Raw genomic sequence first — 25488 nt, 5'->3', positions numbered from 1 at the left:
TAGGTCTACTTGGAATAAACATATTTGTTTGAAAATGACTATCACATTTTTGTTGTGACAGATTTTTAGGTATCAATCATCTAACATAAATCAAATTCGATTATTTTGAATGTCATTTATCAACAATCACTTAGCCGATTCCACCCCTGACACTAGAAAAATTTGATATTGATTTTAATACAAATATGTCGTTTCTAAAAAAAATGAATGGAAAATTTTGTCAGTTATGTTCTTTAGGTACAAAAATACATTCTTGTGACGGACAAAGTTTAAGACATTTGAAAAAACACAAGAAAAGTAAGAATGTTATAAAATTTGGATATTGTAAAGGAATCATTTTAAAATTTCACCATACCAACAATTAATCGTGATATTTGTAATCTGAAATTGTTTAATCGAATTGAATTAAGTTGAAACATCTTTCACAGACGAAATGAAAATAATACACAATTTGACTATCAAAAATATGATAGTTAATTATCACCTTAGTCGATTCCACCCCAGCATTAAAATATTTAAACGAACATACCTTTTATATTCAGCAATCAGAAATACGCTGAATTTAAACTTCACAATTGACAACCTAGTTTTGACATTTCTTTTAAGCACGTTGTTTTGACCGCAAAATATTTTGTTGACTTTCATAATAATAATTTAACGTACCAATTTTATTTTAAGTTGTAAATATTTTAAATATTTGCACACAAAATGAAGAATTTAAAACTTAAATCCCTTCAAACTTTTAACACAGCCCTTAGTAACCCGAAGTTCGTAGTTTTAGATTCAAGTGGCTCAAAAAAGAACACTGTTTTCATTTGTACCCAATCGGAGCTGTACTCTTGGAACCTACAAACCGAATCGTTGAATCTTATCGCCGACATAACTGGGGTTGTGTCTTGTGAATATTTATCACTTGAAAATCAAATTTGTATTGCAACTGAACCCGGAGAGGTTCTCCTTATTGATCCTGAAACAAAAACTTCCACCGAGGTTAGTTTCTGCGATGGAGGCATTCAAAAAATGGTCTGGTCTCCTGACCAGGAGGTTGTTGCTTTTGTGACAACAGCACGTAACGTCGTCGTCATGACGTGCACTTTTGAACCCATCTCTGAGGTGAAGCTCGATGACAATCTTTTCGGGGAAAATGAATTCATAACCGTGGGTTGGGGAAAAAAAGAAACCCAGTTCCATGGCTCAGAGGGTAAAACGGCTGCCAAACAAAAAACTGAATTCAATGTCCCAGACAACATCAAAGAACTACCACAACAGGTCGATATAACCTGGAGAGAAGATGGACAGTTGTTTTCTGTAACTTTTGTCGGACCCCAAGGGAGAATGTTTAAAGTCTTCGACAAAGAAGGTGCTCTAAAGTTCACATCGGAGAAACTTAATGATTTATGGCCTGCTATTGCTTGGCGGCCATCAGGCACATGGATTGCAGTGCCTCACAAATTCCCAAATAAATCAACTATTGCTCTTTTCGAGAAGAACGGCCTCAGACATCGAGAGATTGTACTTCCGTTTCAATTCGACGCCGAACCGGTAGTCAGTCTAAAATGGAATGCTGGCTCGGATATTTTGGCCATTGAGACTGTGTTGGATGGCAAGAGTGTTTTGTACTTGTACACCATTGGAAACTATCACTGGTATTTGAAGCAAACCCTTCGTTTTGAAAGTCTTTTATCCACATACGTGTGGGACAATCGAATCGGCGAGGAAAAGACATTGTTTGTTATGTTAGCCAATGGCACGTTGGCCAGATACAGGTGAGTCTGATGAAAGGTGTTCAATAACTTTATAACCTCTCAATAAGTATTAAATATTTACAGAATCCTAGAATATACATATAGCTAAAGAGTTGTTTTATAACAAGTAATATTTAATGCTTCAACACCTCCACTTATTAAAATATTTAAATAAGGTTTCAATTTTTTATATTCATGTCTATCTTTTTGACGCGAAGTTGGTACCTACTTGTTATTAGGAACTGCTTTTGTTAGGTTATCAGCAGCCATATCCTTAATGGGCATGGAACATACGGCAACAGTCTTGGCAATGATTGGGTAACGAATATGATGATGGCGAATGTCAATTTGTTTAGATCTTTATCTAAAAAAGTGTGATTCTGCAAGCTTTATCGCACTTTGATTTTCACATGCAATGACTATATGTTTATTTTTTAAAACAGTTGTCAATTTCGGCTCCAAACTGTATTTTCAAGTCCAAGTTTCTTCTTGGACGATGCCTACAATGCAACATGCAACACATACAATGCTACAGTGCTTGAGAATGCAGCGGTTGGTTGCCTTTTGCTAACCCTGATATTGCACCTCCACATAAGTTGAACATGAATTCTGTTCAGGATCGACGTTTGTCGTTGTCAGAGCCCAATCAGCATCCGGAGAACTGTTAAGGTGTTCTGAAAACCTTAAGGGTTTTTTCGGATGTTGATTGGGATTTTGACATCGAAAAACTTCGAGCTGGAATGGAATTTTGAATTTTAAATTGTTTTAACCTTTTAAGTACATTTTGTTTATTCGTCTACAGACAATTAAGATTCAAGGGGTTATTAGTACCCTTTATATGTTTATATTTAAACACAGTGCGAGCATTAGGAAAATAGGGAAGGATTACAAAGGAGTTACCGGTGCACATTGGTCTTAAAGTTCTGAACATCAAAATGGGAGGGAAAAACAGAGTTGGCTAAAGCATTCCACATTCTCGATGTGCGATTTAAGAAAGAATCTCTATACTTGACAGTATGCCCGAAATTGAGCTCAAGGGTAAACTGATGAGCATTCCTGGAAGTGCGAGTATTACGGCTGAATTGTTTAAGGGTGGAATGCAACTGGCTAATTCGACAGAACATTGTTTGTAAAAATATCGATAAAACAACATTTACATCGCTAGAACACCGCCGCAATGTTTCAATTATAGTTCTATCGCCTATCATTTTTAAAGCCCTTTTTTGTATTCTATCCAAGAGATTTAAACTTGTTTTGGGGGCACCTGCCCAGATATGCGAATTATATTCTAGCTTTGGACGGATGAAGGCTTTGTAAATTACAGCCAGATCAGAAGGGGTGAAAAATTTCTTGCACCGTCGGAGAAATCCTAAGCACCTGGCAGCATTTTTGGCAATATCAAATATATGATCGTTCCATAAAAGGTGATCTGTGATACACATACCAAGTACTGACAGTTGATTAGTTTCTTGGATGCAAGTGCCACTCATAGATAGTGGCATCGGGGGTATGTTACGCTTTAACGACAGGAGACAGCATTGAGTTTTCAAAGCATTAAATTCTACACGGTTTTTGATTCCCCATTGTACAATGCTGTCAAGATCAGAATTTAATGAGCTTATCATACGCTGCCGTTGAAGTTCCACATCCGAAGGACAAGGATGTGAATCTATAAACGAGTATGAAAAGCTGAGGGTACTGTCGTCGGTTAATGGATTAGAAGTGGCAGACATAAGATCATTTATGAATATAAGAAAGAGTGTCGGAGACAAAACGGAGCCCTGGGGAACACCAGCATTTATTTTAAGAATTTTAGACTTGTAACCATCCAATACAACTTGTATTGAACGGTTAGAAAGGTAATTTCTAATCCAACGAAGAAGAGATTCATCAATACCAAAAGCACGCATTTTCGATAAGAGAGCTTGGTGCGAAACTCTATCAAATGCTTTTGAAATATCAAGTGCAATAATCTTACTTTCTCCAAAACGATGTAAAGATTTGTTCCACTGTTCGGTGAGATGGACCATGAGATCACCAGTGGACCTATTGCTACGAAAACCATACTGTCGGTCATTAAGAAGCTTCCGTTCTTCGAGATATTTCTTGAGCTGATAATTAATCAGCGTTTCCATGACCTTGGAAAGAAGGGACGTGAGTGCTATTGGACGATAGTTAGAGGGAGAGGAGGATTCGCCTTTTTTAGGGACAGGCTGGACAAATGCTATTTTCCATCCGCTCGGAAAAAAGACCTGTAGAGTAGGAAAGATGGAAAAGTTTACGCAGTGGTTTTGCCAGCGATGAAGAACACCTCTTCAGAACAATTGGGGAGATACTATCCGGGCCAGCGGATTTGTGTATGTCAAGGTCTTTCAGTACTCTTGCAACTGCACGAGTGCGAAAGAAGATTCGTCCCATTGAATCATTTACGCTCTCAAGAACAGGAGGACTCATGACACTTTCCGGTAGCGTCGAATTAACAGCAAACTGTGCTGCAAGCAAATTGGCTTTATCAATCGAGCTTACATAGGGAGTGTCATTGTGGACGAGCGTTGGAACCGAGGATGACGTGGTGTTTCGTACGTTTTTTACAAATGACCAGAAATTTTTACTATCTTTGGGACATTGTAGTATTTTTTGCCTTAATTTCTGATCATGCAAAAATTTGGTTCGACGAATATGACCATTACATGTCTTCCTAGCTTGTTTGAACTTATTCCGGTTTTCCTCAGTCGGGTTGGCTTTGTAACAACGGAAACTTACATCTCTGATCCTAATAACCTCTTTACAGCTCGAATCAAACCATGAGTTCTCTTTGGGTTTGATAGATTTTACCCTGTTCGGGATAAAATTTCTCATTCCACAAAGAATTAAATTTGTAACCATATCTGCACTAGAATCCACGTCACTATCGAGGAAGCATAGTGACCAGTTAAAGTTCTTGAAGAATACATTGAGACCGTCCCAGTTGGCTTTCTCATATTGCCAAACGGTTCTCATAGGAGTTTTTTCTTTAACTGGGTTTTTTCGATATGAGAATTTTGCAGATATGATACAATGGTCTGATGTGCCTAGAGGCGGTAATACACTAATTGTGTATTTATTAGGGTCAGAGGTAAGAAACAAGTCTAGGGTGTTGGCGGATTGACCTGCAACGTCAGGGATTCGAGTTGGCTCATCGACAAGCTGGGTTAATTGATTTAACTCAGCAAAGATCTCAACATACCTTCCTTCCGGTGTTGACTGACCAGAATAACGAAGCCAAGAAGAATTGTGTACATTGAAATCGCCCGCAATGACAATTTCAGTGTGAGGATAATGGGCAACAATTCTTTGAATGGAGTCAGACAGAGCATCAAATTCGTTAAAAGTTGAATTTCTGTCCAGATTTGGACTTCGATATAAAAAACATGTGTGGATGATGTGTTTATTTACCGTGAATTTTAACCACATGAAGTTTTAACTTTGTTGTGTTTTTGTTCCATTATTTAAAATTGTTCGTTTATTTATCTTTTTATTTGTGTTACTTATTTATTTATTCAACTTTTCATAACAAAAAAAAAAATGCAATAGTACAGTTAACTCAAAACTAATAAATTTGAAAAATACCTTGAAGAAGCTGGAAAATAGCCAGCGAAACGTCGGGTAACAGAAGATGAATTAGTTTTTTATTAATTGCATCAAGAATATTGATCATTAAAGCCCAAACAAACAAACATTATATATGGTACAAAAAGTAAGCTAATATTAATTTTTAAATTTTGTTGTTGTATTAAACAAAGCAAAATTGGACTGTTCATAATTTAGTGGGACGAGGAAAACATTGTAGCTAAGAAAAGAGAACTTTTATTGAAAATATAACAAGCCAAGACCTAACAGGAGGTAGAAGAACTTGTCGGCTGCTCAGACCCAATGATACAATGAAATGAAAACCGTGTTAAAAAGCGTTTTCTTTCAGAGGCTATAGTTCGACAGGTCACTCGTTATGCTAAAAATCGTCAAACTTAACCTAGCCTGTGGTGTTCACAGGGTACGCAGGCGTCTACGAGAGCATAAATTGAATGCTCGCAGTCCCCGCAAGGTGCCACTTTTGAAGAAAAAGTCATGTGACCCGACGTCTTCAATTTGCCAGAGAACATTTCACTTGGGCAAGTGGAGGAATATTTTATGGAGTGATGCATCCAAAATTATTTTATATGGAGGTAAAGGCACCCGTCAGTATGTAATGCGCCTCACTAATACAGAATATGATCCCAGATACACCATTAAGACGGTGAAACATGGCGGGTCCAGTATTATGGTTTGGGGCTGCTTTTCCTACAGAAATACTTCACAATACTATGCCTCTAAATAGATATTTCAGCAAGATAACGATCCAAAGCATACGAGTAAGTTTACTAAGGAATGGTTTCGCTACAATGGAATTGAGGTTATGGATTGGACAGCTCAATCTCCTGACATCAATCCAATAGAAAACCTATGGGCAGACATTAAGAAAGCTGTATGGGATGCTAAGCCAAAAACAATAACGAACTTTAGGATGTAGTTTATCATGCGTGGCAGACTATAATATGACAAGGCCTTGTAGATTCCATGAAAAGGCGTTGTGAAGCCGTTATTAAAAATCATGGTCATGCTACTAAGTATTAAGTTTTTGCGGATAAATAAATCAGATTTTTTTATTTAACAACAAAGAAGGTATACATACTATCTTTTAGCACTGCAGTTCATGTTACAAAAGCTTTTATATTTTAAACAACTCAAGAGTATACTTAATTTCAGTGCCCACTACTATTTCATTTCTCGTAGCTGTATATTTTAAATAAATTTAATATCACAGGCCTTTTGATTCTGTAAGAAAAAATATCATAAGAAAAATAAACACTGAACATATCGTCTTTTTTGTAGGTAATTAAGACATATTAAGGTGTATCTTGAATAATACGAACCTGGTAAAAGCCTTCTGATCTCTTTCAATTCGATATCGGGCAAACAATACTAAGCTTCCATTCATGGGGCATCCTTTCTCCCAACCATATCTTACAGATAAGTCAGTGCATGCTCCTAACCAAATTATATCCAATGTAATTATTTTATAACGAAACTGGTAAAAGTCTCCTGAACTCTTTTAATTCGATTAATGCCAACAGAAGAAGTAGATGGACTCCAAATAATTGAACAGTAAACTAGAAAAGGACGGACTAAAGACATGTAAAGGAAATTCAAAGCATTAGGATTTGTAAATTCATTACAATTTTTTTTAAGAAAATAAAGCTCAGCTTTCATTTTCATTTTCAGTTCCAGTTTTTTTTTGCTTTAGCAACAAAATAATCGAAATTGTAAAGAAAATGCCAATTTTGGATCAAAGTATGATTTATCCAATTCTGCGTCGAAGATCATACAATTGGCAAGTTCAAATATGCTTCGATTATATCGTTCGGCGGCACCTTTCTGCTTTGGGGTATAAAATACCAGAATTTTTACACACAGATTCAAAGTTTTTTCCAACATACTCAGTTCCGCTGTCGTTTCTACCATTTGTTTGAACTCCTTAACGAAAGTAAAAACTTCTGTTTTCAATTTCAAAAAACAGACCAAAACTTTTAGTGAGAAATCAAAAACAAAAAGGCACTAAAATAATTTGCTTCTCCAATCGGTAAGAGGTCTACAAAGATCTAAATGAATAAAATCCAACAATTCAGCTTACTTTTAAAATATATCTCACACTTTTTTCAAATAATTGATTTCTTCGCTAAAAGCTACTCCTTCAACAGTTCAATTCTTTATTTTGCAAACGGTTATGCAATGTCATCACTTTGTTGGAAGCACTTGCGAACATTCCCGTAACGTGATGGTTGGGGCGTAGAACTGTCATGCCAAATGTCACTTGTTTTCAATCCCTGCCTGTGTCAACTAAACTTTTATTTAAGGTTACTGCGTCTTGCAGTGTACCATCGTTGATTGATGTTTTCCTTACTAGTGGTAATAGTTTTGTTAAATGTTATAATCAATTACCCATCCCTGTGTTTTAATATCATGACCTTATATTTTCAACACTTGACTTAAATTTCGATAAAAAATCGCAGCGTTGTTTCCAGTATCGTGATTTTCGTAATATTAATGTTGAAAACTTTTTTAACGAATAAATGTCGATGGATTTTCATTCAATTTACACCACATCTAACGTAAACTATCAAATTGAATACTTTACATCAGTGATTAAAGATCTTTTTAAAAAACGTTTTACATTTAAAACTTGTCATCTGTAATCTCGAAGTTCTTCTTGGCTCTCTGCGGATATACTTAATGCTATTAAGGCTAGATATGTCTCATACCGACTTTGGAGATGTTTTGGTTGTCCAGAAATGCTCATCGACTTTAAACTGTTATTACGGGAAATACACATTTTATAATAATAAGTTTAACTCAGATCGGTCGTCAAAGTGTTTTTTTAAAGGTAGTTAAGAATATTGGTTTGAGAAAAGATGTTCAATGTGGTGATGATAATATTGATTTGGAAGATTTGAATGTTAAATTCTCTACTTCGCAAACCAAATTCATTGAAATGTCTTCTAGACGTGCAGAGAATGATACTACTAACGTCTTTTCGGTAAGTATCGTAGATGATTATTAGGCAGGTAAAGCAATTTTCTCCATAAAATCTAAACTTACTGGACTTTAATAAAATGATCCTAGCTATCCTATCTTTTCTGTCTAAAGTTTTTGAAAGATTGATAATTAACCAGATAAAATATTATATATATAAGACAAGCAACAATTGAATCCTTTGTAATCTGGATGTAGGTCTGGACATAGTTGTTTTTTAGCTTTACTCGACGTATCTGATGACATAAGACATGCTTTAGACCATAAATTTACAACTGTGATAACCTTACTTTACTTTACAAGGGCATTTGACTGTGCAAATCATAACGTTCTCTGTGATAAATTTACCACCCTATTGAGCTTCTCTGACACAACTAAAAAACTTATTTACTCTTATTTGACCAATCGTATGCAAGTCGTGTCCTATAATGGTAGAATGTTCTCGTTCCTTTCTGTAAATAATGGTGTTCCTCAAAGATAAATCCTTGGATCTTTACTGTTTTCATTCATGAATGATCTGCCCCCTGTTATGTCTTAATGTCAGTTTCATATCTATGCAGATGATGTGCAATTATATATTAGTTTTCCTGAGATGATGCTTAAAGATGCAAATCTAAAATTAACATTGATTTACAGGCTATATATGATTGGTCGACACGGAACGGACTTAAACTCAATTCTGAAAAAACGAAAGCTCTTCTAATTTCAATAAACAAACCAAACCTAGATAATTTCCCTCCCGTTATGTTGAATAATTGTATTATTGAATATGTTGCCCAAGTTGGAAATTTAGGTTTGGTCTTAACAAACAGGTTAATTTGGAGTAACCATGTCGATACAAAAGATTTATACTTAACTTAGAGGTCTATCTGTTACTAGATCCGTACTACCTACAAATTGAAGCTGGTAAAAGCACTTGTCCTACCTATAAGAACATACGGGTGTGAGCTGTTTGCTGATCTTGACTCTCAATGAGCTCACAAACTAAAGTTGGCATTTAATTAGAGATGGCAGAGTAGATTACGTCAGGTAATCTACTCGGTAAACTACGTGTAGTTAATTAGATAAACTACACGTTTGATTTGTTTCATTAACTACCCTACATTTGTTACGTGTGCTACCTTCACAAAAAACGTTAAATTTCAAAAAGAATTTAAAAAAACGAGTGAATAAGTAACGACTAATGAGTGAAAAACACTGAACTATACATAAGAACCAAATATCTTGCGTAAAGGAACTAAATCCAGTAATTCGAAGTTTTATGAAAAAAAAGCAAATTAAACGAGAGTTAGTTTTTCACACTTACACAGTTATCTTTTAGATGCAATTTGTCAATTTGGTGGTTGAATGGACATTTCAAACTACGTTTTGACGTCTACCGATACGTCTGCTACATTTAACTACGTTAACTACATTTAATTGCATTAACTACCTCATTTATGTAGCAGACGTAGCAAATGTAGTAAATCACAAAAAATCGCATTTCTGCCATCTCTGATTTAATGCAATAGCTCGGTTTGTTTTTAACCTACGTAGGTTCGATCATGTCTCTTTCTTCAATTTTTATTTTATTATCCTTGCGCCTTGATTCAGATCTTTTAATTAACTTGTTTTTTTTTTTTTGTTGTTGCATTTAGTGTTTAGGTAATTAATTTTAACTATTTTTTTGTTAAGTTTGTTGTAAATATATCTTTTGTTAATTATATCTTAAATCAATGTTTTATATCCTGTTTTATTTATAAGTTTAACTTGATGTACAGTTGACATACAAATAAATAAATATGAAATATCAAATAAAAAATAAGCCATTCGGATTAGGTTTGAAACTGTAGGGCCCTTCCATCCCTGACAACATTACTCGCACAAAGAAATAGTTGAGAGTTGTAAGTCACTAGGCCATAGTTCTTAATGGACTGCAGCGCCACTTAATTAATTTATGTACTACTTGAGTAGACACGATGTTGACCTTTGATTTTGTAAAGCCACCACAAGATTCAGCCTTAACCAACAGTTTACACTGTCTGTTAAAAACATTACAACTGTTGTTACTAAAAACCAGCTCCTTGCCATATTTAACAATGTGTGCAACAGACAGTAAGTTTGCACAAAGCTGAGAAACATGCAAGAAATCATTGATTTAATTTTATTTTCATTGAGTCTCAATAAAATGTTTTCCATTCCAGTCACTTGCATGTTTTGATTTTTAGCAGTCATCCCCAAGGAAGCTTTTCTTATTTCGCATATCTAATCTATGTTAGGGGTCATGTGTCTCGAAGCACTGCTGTCAATGTTTCAGTCACCATCTTTTTCTGTTCGAATATTTTTTCATTCCATTTCTTTTCTTGACGACTGTTTGCACAGTTTTTCGAAATATGTCCTTTTTTCCACATTCATAACACTTTAAGTTTGCTTTTGTAGGCTTTTTTGTATGCGAAAAATGCATTTTCATTCTTTAGTGTTTTTGTAATCACAATCTTAAAGCTTATAGGCCCCATACACTACACATGCCTGCATGCGCAAGCACAAAAATGCGCAAACACTCTTTCCCCATACACTACGCATGCAAACTGTACAAAATTCAGTTTTGTGTTCACCGCTGAACAGAAAACTTTAAAAAATGTCAAGCTCCGACTCCGCTGCTGCGGCAATTTTGATTCCTTTAGCCCTTGACTGAGCAAATGTAGCACACACACCACTCATGCTTGCATGCACAAGCAAGAAAATATCAAAATTTTTTGATATTGCTCATGCCGCTTGCACAAACACACAGTTCACACCATACACTGGCAGTTTGCATGCGCAAGCACTGTATGCGCATGCAGGCATGTATAGTGTATGAGCCCTATTAGCTTTCATTGCTTTAAAAGTTACATGTACAAAAATACTCAAATATTTACCGAATACTAAAATATATAAATAAAGTTGAAGAGCTGTAGTATTTTAATATTTCAACAAATTATTTCATTCGAAAAACAAAATAAATTAGTAAAATATAAAAAAGCTAATATTATTTTTCTTATATGCGGCGAAGCTATAAAGAACTTATTCACCTATTTTAACACTCTAACTTTTCTTTTTGTTTTTAGCTGGAACTATAAAATCGACCGCTTTGAAGGCAATTCAGAAAATGTGAAACTCATAGATCGTGCATTAGTTGGAGTTATTGATGGCAAACGCATTCTTCTCACCGACTTTCGCAAAGGAATTGTTCCACCTCCAATGAGCAGTTTTGAGTTCGTCTGTGACGATTACATAAATCAGTGTGTTTTTTTGAACCAACTCCAAGACGGATCTCACTGGTTTCTTATAATTAATGCACAAAATGATTTGCAGCTGTACAGTTTGTCTCAATCCAACGAAATAAAACCAAGTGGGAAATTTAGTCTTCATCGTGGCATCGTGCCTTTGAGTAATCATAATTTTATTTGGCCAACCGCGAGTAACGTTTATTTTGTACAAAGTTTTGGGGTTGAATCGAAAATAACCTCAATTTCCATTCCCAATATGATTGGGACAGAAGATGTCAAAGATATCCATGGAATAGTATGTGGGCTTTTATCTTTGGATTCGAGTCATATTCTGGTGCATTCGATCGATGGTAAAATATCTAAAATACCCTGTTCAAAGAATAAAACCGATGCGAAGACCTTCTGTGATCCGGGCCAACTTTGTGATAATATGGAATACTTTAAGCGCAACGACAACAGCGGTGTGATATCGTTAGACATTCATCAGTGTCTTAGGTATAATTCAAAAGTCTTATCCAGTGACGTGACATCTTTTCACATAACTAACAACTATTTGGTCTTCACTCAATTAACTGTCATGAAGTTCATGAGGCTTAGCGACTGGAAGATCGTAAACGAGCGCAAAATCGAACGCGGAGCAAAAATCGTAATAATTCTGCCACATGGTTCGATGACAATACTTCAACTGCCACGTGGTAATCTCGAGGCAATTCATCCCAGAGTGTTGTGTCTGGAAATGGTAGGCGCTCTGCTGGACAGGAAGCAATACCACCAGGCAATGGATTTAGTGCGTAAACAGAGAATAAATCTTAACATAATCTGTGATCATGATTTGCCACAATTCCTGCTGCATCTCAAAGAGTTCCTCAATCAAATCAAACCGCAATGGTTGAATTTGTTCCTGACAGATTTACAAAACGAAGACTTCACCCTGACGATGTATTCGAGCAACTATTCTAATGTGGCTCGTAAACATCCCGAAGGTTTTCGCATCGAAAATAAAGTTGCACACATCTGTGCTGCTCTCTGTAAGGAAATGTATGCTGAAGGTCTACACAAGTTTCTGCTGCCAATCATCACGGCACATGTTAAAATTGGAAACATAGAAAAAGCTTTGGAAATAATATGGGAGGAAAAGAAGAAGGAAGGTGATGTAAGTGCTGACGATGCTCTGAAATACCTTCTCTATTTGGTGGACGTGAATCAGTTGTATGATGTAGCATTGGGAATGTATGATTTTGGTTTGGTTTTGATAGTTGCCAAGAAATCACAGAAAGATCCTCGGGAATTCTTGCCATTCCTTAATGAGTTGAAAGTACTCGAGGAGAATTATAGGAAATTTAAAATCGACTTCCATTTGAAACGATTTGGTAAAGCTCTTCGTCATATTAGTTTATGTGGGGAGGAGAGATTCGAAGAAGCTCTGGGTTTGGTTAAAACTCACAATCTATATAGAGATGCTTTGTCTGCTTATAAGGAGAATACCGTTTGTTATAAGAAAATCGCTCACGCCTATGGGGATTATTTGCGGGAGAATGGCAAGTTTGAGAATGCAAGTATAATGTACGAGAGGGCTGGTTTATTAACGCAGGCAGTGACGTGTGCACGACATGTGTTAGATTGGCAGCGTTGTTTGGCATTAACCAAATTAGAAGGAATCTATCCGCAGGATATTGCAATGTAAATATATACGAATATGAAAAATAAGTAAATATAACTGTTTGATAAAATATTTAAAATAGGTCATTGGTACCCTTGTTGATGGAACATGGAAGACATGAAGATGCTTTCGAACTATTGAAGAAGTATGGACACAGTTTTTCGGAGGGGATTTCTTGTCTAATGAAGGGAAATCTGTACTTGAGAGCAATTTTTGAATCTAAAACCGAAGATGCTGATTTATTGGGTATGCTTGATTTCAGAAATGCTTATTCAAAGTTATATAATTTTTAATATATAAAGATTTGTTATTTTATATGAAACTGGCGATTGATGACTTTATCGTCACCTGAAGTTTTGAAGATTATGTTTATAATTGTCATGTTTTAGCTATTTAGACAAAGAATAACAGGTTGCTTCTTATAATATCTTTGGCTTCTTCAATATTATTGAAGAAAATTCTGCTTACAAATTTATTTCTAGTGGTGCATAGTGCTGGGCAGTCGTATAAGAAGTGAAATGTGTCTTCTTGTTCTTTTTTATAACTGCATCCTGTGCATACGTCATTGGTGGTAAGCCGCATTTTTATTATGTTAAGAAGCATCGTAAAGATTTTTTTTTTTCAAATGAATAATCGAGCCAGACTTTTGTTTTCTTACTTTGTGAATTTGAGACATAGTTTCCTGGAAGGTTTCAATGCATTTACAACTTTCATTGGTTTCTTGGTGTATCTAGTTACCAATAATGCGTTTTAGTTCACAGGATGGGATGTCTACAGTTGAGTCTTTACTAAATGACAGCTCATCAGTTCTCTTGAATTTCATTGTTATGGCAAAAATCGATTTTAATGATGCTTGTCTATCAATGAGTATATAAATCTCTGATAGCGTCATAATTGAGACCTGTTTTGCAACATTTTTTGAGCTTTTTGACTCCTCTTATCAAGTCTTTATATGCAATCGTAATAACTCAGACGATTCAAACGCCGTTGGTGGCGAAATTCTTGTCGCTATCACCAATACTCTCACTAGTTACCTGATTGACGACTTTCGATCAACTGACATCGAAATACTATATTTAAAATTTAAAATGGCAACAGGGCATTTATTTATTGTATCAGCTTATGTGTGTACCTCCAAGCTCCAAGAACGAGGTTTATGAAAAACTAAACAACTGTATAGTAAGTATTTATATCCTTTGGAGCCTGATTTTACCAATTTACCCAATCTCAATTGGATTCAAATTGACGATGATAACTTCTACGTTCCAATAAACGCATCATCTTCAAACGAGTTTTTATTAACAGATGGTATGTCTTCATGTGGCTTAAGTCAACTAAACGGTGCGAAGAACCGTTTTGGAAAAACACTCGATCTGGTATTTTTCTTCGAAACGATATGCTCTGAAGCAGCTGTCACGTTACAAACTTAAAAAACAAAAGGAATAAAGCTTGGATAAAGTATAATCAAACAGGAACTGATGATGATTATAGGACGTTCGTTATAATAAAACAACTTTTGACTGACTATTCTAACATCCTATATGATGACTACATAAAACTACATATAAACCTTAAAAATAATCCTGATAGTTTTTGGAAATTCGTTGATCGTAAGAAGAAAACATGTTCGTACCCTAACTTAATGACTGATTCGACATGAAATAGTAATGAGCCGAGAATAATTCCGAACATGTTTGCAAACTACTTCAAAGATGCTTTTGTAGATTATAATACTATTAGTTATCCTAACACATCTACCACTGTTATAAATTTCCCCCACTTAAGTTCTATCAATTTCGTTATAAGTGAAGATACTGTCTTTAATAGTATCCTACAACTTGACGAATCTTTTAGTATTGGTCCCGACAGTGTACTTAGCACAGCCGTTATGTGTCCTTTTCAACACGTATTTAAGTAACTCGCTGTTTCCTTTTATCTAGAAGAGCTCCTTCATAATACCAGTACACAAAAAAGGTCCCAAAAACGAAGTAATAAACTACCGACCTATTACTAAACTATCTGTGAACTGTTTGAGTCAATCGTATGTAGAGTCCTTTCTTTTCACTGTAATCATCACATAACCAGCATAGTTTTGTTGAAAAGCGTACAACTCTTACTAATCTGTTTAACTTTACGTCCTTTTGATAACATGTTTTTGAAAAACGTGAACAAGTAGATTGTATCTTAATTGATTTCATCAAGGCCTTTGACAAATTGTGTCATAAAACATTACTCTACTATTACTATCACAGCAAGGTTTTAACGACTGTTTCATAAACTGGGTCTACTCATATTTGCAATATAGACGTTATAGTGTTAAATTTCGTAATGAGTGTTCAAGTTCATTTGTTGTGAATTCTGGTGTCCCCCAGGGTAGTCACCTTGGTCATATTCAATTTGTTTTATTTACAAGTGACTTGGTTTCGACCATACAAAATTTGCCTGTCCTAATATATGCTGATGACATTAAAATTAAAAAAAAAAATTAACTCTACATCTGACTGTCTTCTCTTGCAAGATGACTAAATATTATTCAAGGAATGGTGCCATGAGTTTTACACGCAAAAACGTTCCAATCTTTTTTAGTTACATGTTCGATTCTTGTCCTTTAAGTAGAGTATATTCTAATTAGGTGTTGTCTTAGAACATATTAAATTCATAGTTAAAAAAGCAAATAGAGTTCTGGGTTTTTTAAGAGATTTCAGTGATCCATATGTTTTAAAATTACTTTTTGTTTCATTTGTGAGACCAGTCCTGGAATATGCTTACAGTAAGGTCACTTTACTACGCCGTACACGCCACGAGACTCGAAGCCATTCAGAAAAGATTTATTTGTTTTTGTCTACGATCCCTTCCGTGGTTTCATGATATTCATACATTACCGCCTTATTCACAGAGACTTTCTCTCATAAATCTTCCTTCTTTGAAAATTCATATGATGTACTTGCAGTTTTGTTTTATTGTTGGAATAATAAACGGACAAATTTCATCACCATCAGTTCTTGGTAGTTTAAACTTTAGTTTTAGTCATTCAAGTATAAGACTCCAGAAACCATTGAATACTAATTTTAGCAGATCAAACTATGGTGTAAATCAATTAATTGAAATCTATAATAAATTTTACTCTTGTATTAATTCACCAAATGATAATATGAAAAGTATAAATTGCAAATTAATAAGTTTAAGTTTTTAGATTTTAAGTATATATTAAGAATTGTTAACGTTTACGAATTATAAATAAATAAATACACATATGTCACTGCTTATACCTCGGCTTGAAAGACTGCTGATTAGAAAATCTGAAGGAGTTGGTAAGAATGAGTGTCTTAAAGAAAAGTTTTGTCTCCTACTCCAGAAACCGTTTTCAAGCCGTCATGAGTAAAATATGGATTGTGATGGTTTATTCATGCGTGGTTTATACCCGTGTTTTTTGGCATTCTATTAATAATTTAGTATAGTAGGAAACTCCCAAGAAACCCCATCAGCAGTAGCCAGATTTTTGTATTTAAAAATTGGTACCTGTGTATAGGAGTTAGTTTTACAGATAATGCATTAGGTCTGTTTATTGGAATATTCGTCTACAAAAAATATAGTTTTGTTTTAATTAAATTAAAAAAATTGCAAATGGAGTAGGTAGCATGTTCTTATATGGTGCTGAACTATTCAGTTCTTCATTGTTTAACACGAATAAAACTATTTGACTTACACTTCATAAAACACCGAAACACCATTTGCGTTTTAGAAAGTGCTGTCAAACTTCATCATTTTAAAATCTTCTTGTGCGGTGGAAACCAAAAAGATTTATTTAATCTAAACTGAGATAAACCTTTGGTGGAAACATAGCAAAACTTAAATATCCTTTCTATTCTTGCAAAATAAGCTCAGTTAGTCCATTTTCATTAACAAAACTAAATAATATCAAAAGTAACAGATTGATTTTTTTTCGCCAGTGGAAAACACATGATTCCAAATGCACAACTACTCAACGAACACTGCAATCGAGATAAGAATGCAATAACAATCGTACCAACATTTGAGAACGAAATGACATAAGATCCATTCGAGACTCGTATAAATGTCAAAAACCCAGTCAGATTCTACTTTAACTTTTATCGGTAATATCCATACTGCGGATATTGTTTTTGTTATTCGTGTAAAATCCTACTATACTATTGATAGATTTTCCAACAAAACACGGGTATTGTTAACCCACTCATTTCCTATCAAGAAAAATGGTGTTAAGGAGTTAATTGAAGTATCGACATGGTATGTAATTTTTGGTAGCATTGTTTCCCATGTATTCCTGTAGAATCTGCGCGTGTTCCAAGTGGTTGCTCTTTTGTCATAGTCAATGCTTTCATTATTATGATATTATACACATTTTAAACAATCCATTTTATAATATGGCTTTATTACTTGCCAGATTGACAACTTAAGTTTACTTTTTAACTTCCCATGGGAAGTTATTGTAATGGGTCCGATTTGTCAAATTGAAAATTTTGACATTTCTCGACGTTTCAAGGTCCCTAGAGTCGAAATAAAAGATTCTTAGAAAGATGTCTGTTCGTGCGTGTGTACGTACGTTCGCGACGTTTTTTTCGTCGTCCATAGCTCAGAAGAGTTATCGATTTCAAATAAATTTTGTTATACAGATAATAAGGCAGAAAATGCAGATCCATAGCAGTTTGAAAAAAGGTGAAAATTTTGGTTAACCCTAAATATCTTACGAACCAAAAACGCTAGAGACTTGAATTAAATATAATATATTGTAACGTGATATCAAAGAGGTATATTCTTTGAAAAAAATCCATTTAACGGTTTTTTTATAAATCAAAAAAACTGAAAACAAAATTTGTCACCTCCAACATTTTACGACAAAAATATGATTTCATCTCCAAAACAATTTTGTGCAACGAAGAATAATGTTTTTGATATCTGATTAAATTTTGAGAAAATTCGAATTAACAGTTTTTTTTTTATAAAAAATAAAAATTAAAAAAAAAAACATTACTCAAAGTTGGTAAAAATTGAATATCGATTCAAAAACTTGAAAATAAGGCTTCAAACTTATTTTATCTTATAAGAAATATTGTTTTCAACATTAGGACAAATTTAAAAATAAAAAAACTAAAAAAAAAAGTATAAAAGTTGGTAAAAATTGATTTTCGACTCAAATATCTTTTCAAAAATTGTTGATATTGGCTTTAAACTACTTTTATCTTTCAAAAAATATTGTTGTTAACATTCGGTAAAATTTTGAAAAAAAATCTAATTGACAGTTTTTGTACAAAAAATAAAAACCTAAACAAAATTTAACAAAAGATGGTAAAAATTGATTTTGGACTCAAATATCTTTTCAAAAATTTGAAATATTGACTTCAAACTAATTGTATCTTATATGCAATATTGTTTTCAACATTCGATAAAATTTTGACAAAAATCGAATTGACAGTTTTTTTATAAAAAATAAAACTCTAAAAATAAACAATACTAAAACTTGATAAAAATATAAAAGTATAAATGATAAAAGTATACTTTATGCATAGCTCAATGTTTATAAACCAAAAAAAAAATTATGTGGCGCAAAAGTCCATTGAAAACTAGCGCCTTTTGACTTACAACTCTCAACCATTCCTGTGTGCGAGTAATTTTGTCAGGAATGGAGAGAGTTTTAAGCCGAATCCGAACGGCTAATTTGAGAAACCACTTTTCATGACAAGAATTACTCTTGGAAAATTTGTCAATTCTTCGCAAGAGGTCGTACCTGTGAAATAAATGTTAGATGGCATAGCAGGTATTAAACCCAAGACCTCTGGCATGACTGTCCAACGCACTTACCATCATGCCACGGATACTGGCATTGCTTATTGACGTTGCAATAGAATAATGACAGGCATGAAACCTTACGACTGTGCAGTGACATACATAAGTTTCAGTTAGACAACGGTCACCTATCATTTTAAAAGTCCCATTTTGAATTCCATAGAAGAGACTTAAGTGGGTTAAAGGAGCAGCTGTCCAGATATGGGAATTGTACTCCAGTTTCGGACGAATATAGGCTTTGTAAATTATAGATCAGAAGGAGTAAAAAAACTTCTTGCATCGTCGAGGAAAACCTAAATACCTAGCAGCATTTTTGGCGTTGTAGAATATTTGATCACTCCAAAACAAGTGGTTGGTAATGCGCATACCTAGAATTGAAATCTGTTTAGTCTCTTTGAAGAAAGCCATGGATAGTGGCATTGTTGCAAGGTTACGCTTTTGCGACAGTAGACAGCATTGAGTTTTCGAAGAATTAAATTCTACACAGTTTTTGATTCCCCATTGGATAATGTTGTCAAGATAAGAATTTAATGAGGTTATCATACGCTGCCGTTGGTAGTCCACATCCAAAGAACAAGTATGAGAATCGGAAATCATCGGAGAACATCATGTGAATATGAGATTAGAACCCGTCCAAAACTACTTAAATTGAATGGTCTGAAAGCTAATTTCTAACCAAACAAAAAAGAGATTCATCAATAGCAAATGCACGTATTTTCGATAAGAGAGCTTGATGAAAACCGTACTGCAGGTCATTGAGAAGCTTTCGATCTTCAAGATGGACGATAGTTATAAAGGAAGGAGAATTCGCTTTTTTAGGGACAGGATGGACAAACTCTGTTTTTTTTTAAGAAAACCTCTACAGAACAAAAGTGGGGGTACTATCTGGATTTGTGAATGTCGGTCTCCGTTTTCTTCCAAAATTTGCCTAATCTTCTTTTCCCCTGTAGGTGGTAAATCCAATCACTTTATTTCATTTCTTTTTCATTTCATAATACTGAACAGTAATTTTATATTGATTTTTATTTGAGTTCGTCTTATAATACAACTAAAAACATTGTTTTCAACCGCAATAAATTCCGAGCGAATTTCGAACACCATTCACGATACGAATTTTTTGAACTTGGAAGGGAAATCTCGTCCTCGATAGTGCCTAAAAGGGTTATTAGTACCCTTTATATGTTTATATTTAAACACAGTGCGAACGTTAGGAAAATAGGGAAGGATTTAAAAGGAGATACCGGTTCACATTGGTCTTAAAGTTCTGAACATCAAAATGGGAGGGAAAAACAGAGTTGGCCAAAGCATTCCACATCCTCGATGTGCGATTTAAGAATGAATCTCTGTACTTGACAGTACGCCCGAAATTGAGCTCAAGGGTAAACTAATGAGCATTCCTAGAAGTGCGAGTATTACGGCTAAATTGTTTAAGGGGTGGAATGCAACTGGCTAATTCGACAGAACATTGTTTGTAAAAATATCTATAAAATAACGAAAGACATGAAACATTGCGACGGTGTTCTAGCGATGTAAATGTTTCGATTATAGTTCTGTCGCCTATCATTTTTAAAGCCCTTTTTTGAATTCTATCCAAGAGATTTAAACTTGTTTTGGGGGCACCTGCCCAGATATGCGAATTATATTCAAGCTTTGGACGGATAAAAGCTTTGTAGATTATAGCCAGATCAGAAGGGGTGAAAAATTTCTTTCATCTTCGGAGAAATCCTTAGCACCTGGCAGCATTTTTGGCGATATCGAATATGTGATCATTCCATAGGAGGTGATCTGTGATATTCATACCAAGTACTGAAAGTTGATTAGTTTCCTGGATGCAAGTGCGGCTCATGGATAGCGGCATCGGGGGTGAGTTACGCTTTAACGACAGGAGACAGCATTGAGTTTTCGAAGGATTAAATTCTACACGGTTTTTGATTCCCCATTGAACAATGCTGTCAAGATCAGAATTTAATGAGCTTATCATACGCTGCCGTTTAAATTCCACATCCGAAGGACAAGGATGTGAATCTAGAAACGAATATGAAAAACTGAGGGTACTGTCGTCGGCGAAACAGTTTAATGGATTAGAAGTGACAGACAAAAGATCGTTTATGAATATATGGAAGAGGGTCGGAGACAAAACGGAGCCCTGGGGTACACCAGCATTTATTTTATGAATTTCAGACTTGAAACCATCCAATACAACTTGTATTGAACGGTTAGAAAGGTAATTTCCAATCCAACGAAGAAGAGAATCATCAATACCAAAAGCACGCATTTTCGATAACAGAGCTTGGTGCCAAACTCTATCAAATGCTTTTAAAATATCAAGTGCAATAAGCTTACTTTCTCCAAAACGATGTAAAGATTTGTTCCACTGTTCGGTGAGATGAACCATGAGATCACCAGTGGACCTATTGCTACGAAAGCCATACTGTCGGTCATTAAGAAGCTTCCGTTCTTCAAGATATTTCTTAAGCTGAAAATTAATCAGCGTTTCCATGACCTTAGAAAGAAGGGACGTAAGTGCAATTGGACGATAGTTTGAGGGAGAGGAGGATTCGCCTTTTTTAGGGATAGGCTGGACAAATGCAGTTTTACATCCACTCGGGAAGAGACCTGTAGAATAGGACAGATGTAAAAGCTTACGCAGTGGTTTTGCCAGCGTTGAAAAACACCGCTTCGGAACAATAGGGGGAATACTATCCGGGCCAGCGGATTTGTGTATGTCAAGGTCTTTCAGTATTCTTTCGACGGCACGAGTGCGAAAAAAGATTCGTCCCATAGAATCATTTACGCTCTCAAGAACAGGAGGACTCATGACACTATCCGGTAGCGTCGAATTAACAGCAAAATGTGCTGCAAGCAAATTGGCTTTATCAATCGAGCTTACATAGGGAGTGTCATTGTGGACGAGCGTTGGAACCGAGTATGACGTGGTGTTTCGTACGTTTTTTACAAATTACCAGAAATTTTTACTACCTTTGGGAGATTGTAGTATTTTTTGCCTTAATTTCTGATCATGCAAAAATTTGGTTCGTCGAATATGACCATTACAGGTCTTTCTAGCTTGTTTAAACTTATTCCGGTTTTCCTCAGTCGGGTTGACTTTATAACAACGGAAACTTACATCTCTGAACCTAATAACCTCTTTACAGCTCGAATCAAACCATGAGTTCTCTTTGGGTTTGATAGATTTCAACCTATTAAAAAGCATAATTAGAACAAATTCCGAATGGGAAATGAATTAAAGAGCAACCTCATCTGTTAAGAGAAAGATTTAACACTGTTTTTGAGAACCTTGTCAGACTAACGTTTAACGAATTTGTCGAAGAAGCCCAATCGACATTGTTTAAGAACTAACTACATTAAACTCAATATTGTAACACCATAAAGCAATGGACATTTTTAACAGAGAAAACGTATGTAGTATTTTATATGCCAGAACTACGTTGTATAAAGCGTATAAGAGGAGTTTTTTTTAATATAAGAACTTCAGTTTATATTCTGTCAACGGCCCTAGATCAAACCCATTTTGACTTAGTCTGAACCATAATGGATATATTTTTTTAAATTAAAATAAAAGTACATTTTTATTAAATAAAATTAGACAATACAATTAGAAACTAGGTACTTGTATTGTTAAAAACAACTTTTATTTAAATAAATATTTGTTGAAGCATTTTTTTTTCAATTAAGGTTTAACAATTATATTCAATTATACTGCGTTCATTGTAATAAAAAACAAATCCATAAAATGTTTCATTAATTATACTCCAATTTTGTTAATAACATAATCTGCAGTAAATCGTTTAAACTATCAGTTGCTAATTAAATGCTCAAATTATGTACCAATGCTACCAATTTTCTTAAAACAATGTATGCAGCTTTAGATACACACATAAGATAATATCTTTCGCCTAATATTATTTTACTTTATTTCTACCCCAAACCAACACTCAACTATAAACGGTCACTATTATACAATCACCTTCACTTTACTCTAAGAAATATAAATACTATATATTTTTGTTTATGTCTTTCTAGATAAAATCATAAAACCAGACCTTCTGTCGTATAAGGAAACACTTGCATCAAATTTAAATACAGACAAAGACCTCTTTTTAAAGCATAAATCCCGTTTGCTAGCAATCAGAGAAAAAAAATCAATTGAAAATGTATGCGATGATTTAGACGATAGTGGCCAAATTGACGAGAGCGATCTACTATCCGATACAACAAGTATGCACTCCTCTAGATACACAGCAAGTTCCCGTGGCACAGGGTAACAAAAAAAAAAAAAAACATACGTACTTCAACTCTATTAACCTTTTTCTTCTTTACATATTTATCTGCATATGAATTTCCGTAACCGATTTCAATTTAAAAAAATAGAAAAACATTTCGTTCGAGTAAAAACCGCAGGAAGCATGAAAGGAAGTTGCTTAGTTTGAAGGAAGGCAATCCATTCGAAGACATTGCTTTAATCGATGCCCTCCATAACCACATAATTAAGGTTTACGGTCTACAAGCTCACATTCGAGACACTTGTAAAGCCTTATTAGAAGTTTTCGAAGACGATCATGCCCGAGAAATTCAAAGTCAATACAGAGCACTTCTCCTACTGCTAAAGGATTCATTCGATGAAATTTGGAGCCCAGAAGTAATGACAACAGCCCAATATGTCACTGGACCTAATATAGACTATGCAACATTACAAAATGAACAACGTTATGCTATGATAAGTAAGTTCGGTTAATAAATTTCTTGACTTGACTTCTTTGTTATGAGTAAAATTATTGTTTTCCAGACCCTTTGAAGCGTTTTAAACCCGAACCCATCATAATTGATTGGCAACACGAAATACTGAGATAGAATTTGTGGGAGTTTTATGAAGTTTTCAAGAATTTAATAAACAATGAAATCAAATTAAAAGAATGAAGAATATGGTGTTTTTCTTAAAACACATGTAAACACATGTAATAAATAGCTCCACAGCAAGAACTAAGAAATTACATACAATCAAATATGAAGATGATGTCTCTCAAAGATTTGCATGATGCAGCATACAGGTAAGCTTAACTTTTCTTTTCCACTCTTAATATTGGAAAGTGAATCTTCTTCTTCGTGCAGATTGCACTTTATAAATGAAGATATTAAGAAAATATCTCACACGCAAGCTGATGCAGCACGCTGAAAAAATCAGTGAAACATGCAAGAAAGTGTAAGTGACTGCTCTTTACTTACCTACATATTAAATAAAAAAAGTTAGTTGTATTTAAATATACTGATTAGCACAAAAATAATTGTTTTTCTCTTTTGTTTTATGTTATTTTCTTTTTTTTACTTGTCAAGCTGGATATTATTTTCTAGGCAAATTGAAGTAATTAGCCAAACAGATGAGGGGCGTCAGTAGATATAATTATAATTTTATTTTTGTTTTTTTTTTTTTATCAAAAAATGATAAATTTTGACTGACTGACCAATCGTGTTTACGCCTCTCAAAGTTTATAATTATAGTCAATTTGTATATAAAATTGTGTACATCAGTGAATAAAATTGTTATTATTAGACAAAATTAATTATTAGCAAAAATATACATACGAATTTTGTGTATCTCTCGTATAGACATTAGGGTGATTTGATTTGTCTTTATTTTTGTTTTAAAAAAATCAAGTTCGACGATCGCTAAATGATACTCATTCAGCGAACATATGTAATTTATAATATCTCTTTTGAAAAATAATAATAATCAATATTAATATTTTTGTTTCAGTCTAGGAATTCATAAACTTATTAAATTATTTAAATATGTTTGTCTGTATTCTTTTACAACTACAAATGAAGGTTTTAATTAAAATGAAACTAACATGACACAGAACACTGTTATTTAGACCTGATAACATGAACCAGTTTCTCATAAAACTGTTATAAAAATGTGGTCCACTAAGGCGTATACGCACTTATATATATATATTTTTTAAAATAAAGCAATCTTTGTTTTATTTTTAATTTTATTTTGGTGAGCCTCAACAAACATGCGTCTCCAGATAGCTCGGTCGCTAGCTAGCTGTCTTGAGTTTCGAACGCAAAGTTGGTAGAGTTCCTGAACGATAAAAAAATACTCCAAGATAAGGAGTATAAGGCGTGAGTCGGACTGTCATGCCTTGGTCTTGGTTCAATCCCTGCCTGTGCAAGCTAGAGTTTTTTTTCACGGGTTCTGCATCTTGCAAAGAATTGGCAAATCTTCCAAGAGTAATTCTTGTCAGGAAAAGTGCTTTCTTAAATTAGTCGGATTCGGCTTAAAATTGTAGGTCTCCTTCATCCCTGCCAACATTACTCGCATACAGGAAAGGTTGAGAGTTGTAAGTAACTTTTCCCTGGTTCTCAACGGACTGTTATGCTAAAA

At 34.4% G+C, this 25488-nt stretch overlaps 1 protein-coding gene across 1 annotated transcript; it reads left to right on the top strand.

The window, feature by feature from the left end:
- The first annotated feature begins 601 nt into the window (after positions 1-601).
- LOC129939066 (elongator complex protein 1) lies at positions 602-24024 on the top strand. Its single transcript, XM_056046932.1, has 6 exons — positions 602-1766; positions 11438-13279; positions 13342-13505; positions 23127-23364; positions 23475-23824; positions 23890-24024. Exons 1-6 carry the CDS (start codon positions 709-711, stop codon positions 23952-23954), a joined length of 3717 nt encoding a protein of 1238 aa, XP_055902907.1. The 5' UTR covers positions 602-708; the 3' UTR covers positions 23955-24024.
- Positions 24025-25488: the final 1464 nt, after the last annotated feature.

The sequence above is a fragment of the Eupeodes corollae genome, chromosome 1 (genome assembly GCF_945859685.1).
Source record: "Eupeodes corollae chromosome 1, idEupCoro1.1, whole genome shotgun sequence".
NCBI classification, from domain to species: Eukaryota; Metazoa; Arthropoda; class Insecta; order Diptera; family Syrphidae; genus Eupeodes; species Eupeodes corollae.
This window is presented reverse-complemented; position numbering and strand designations above follow the sequence as displayed.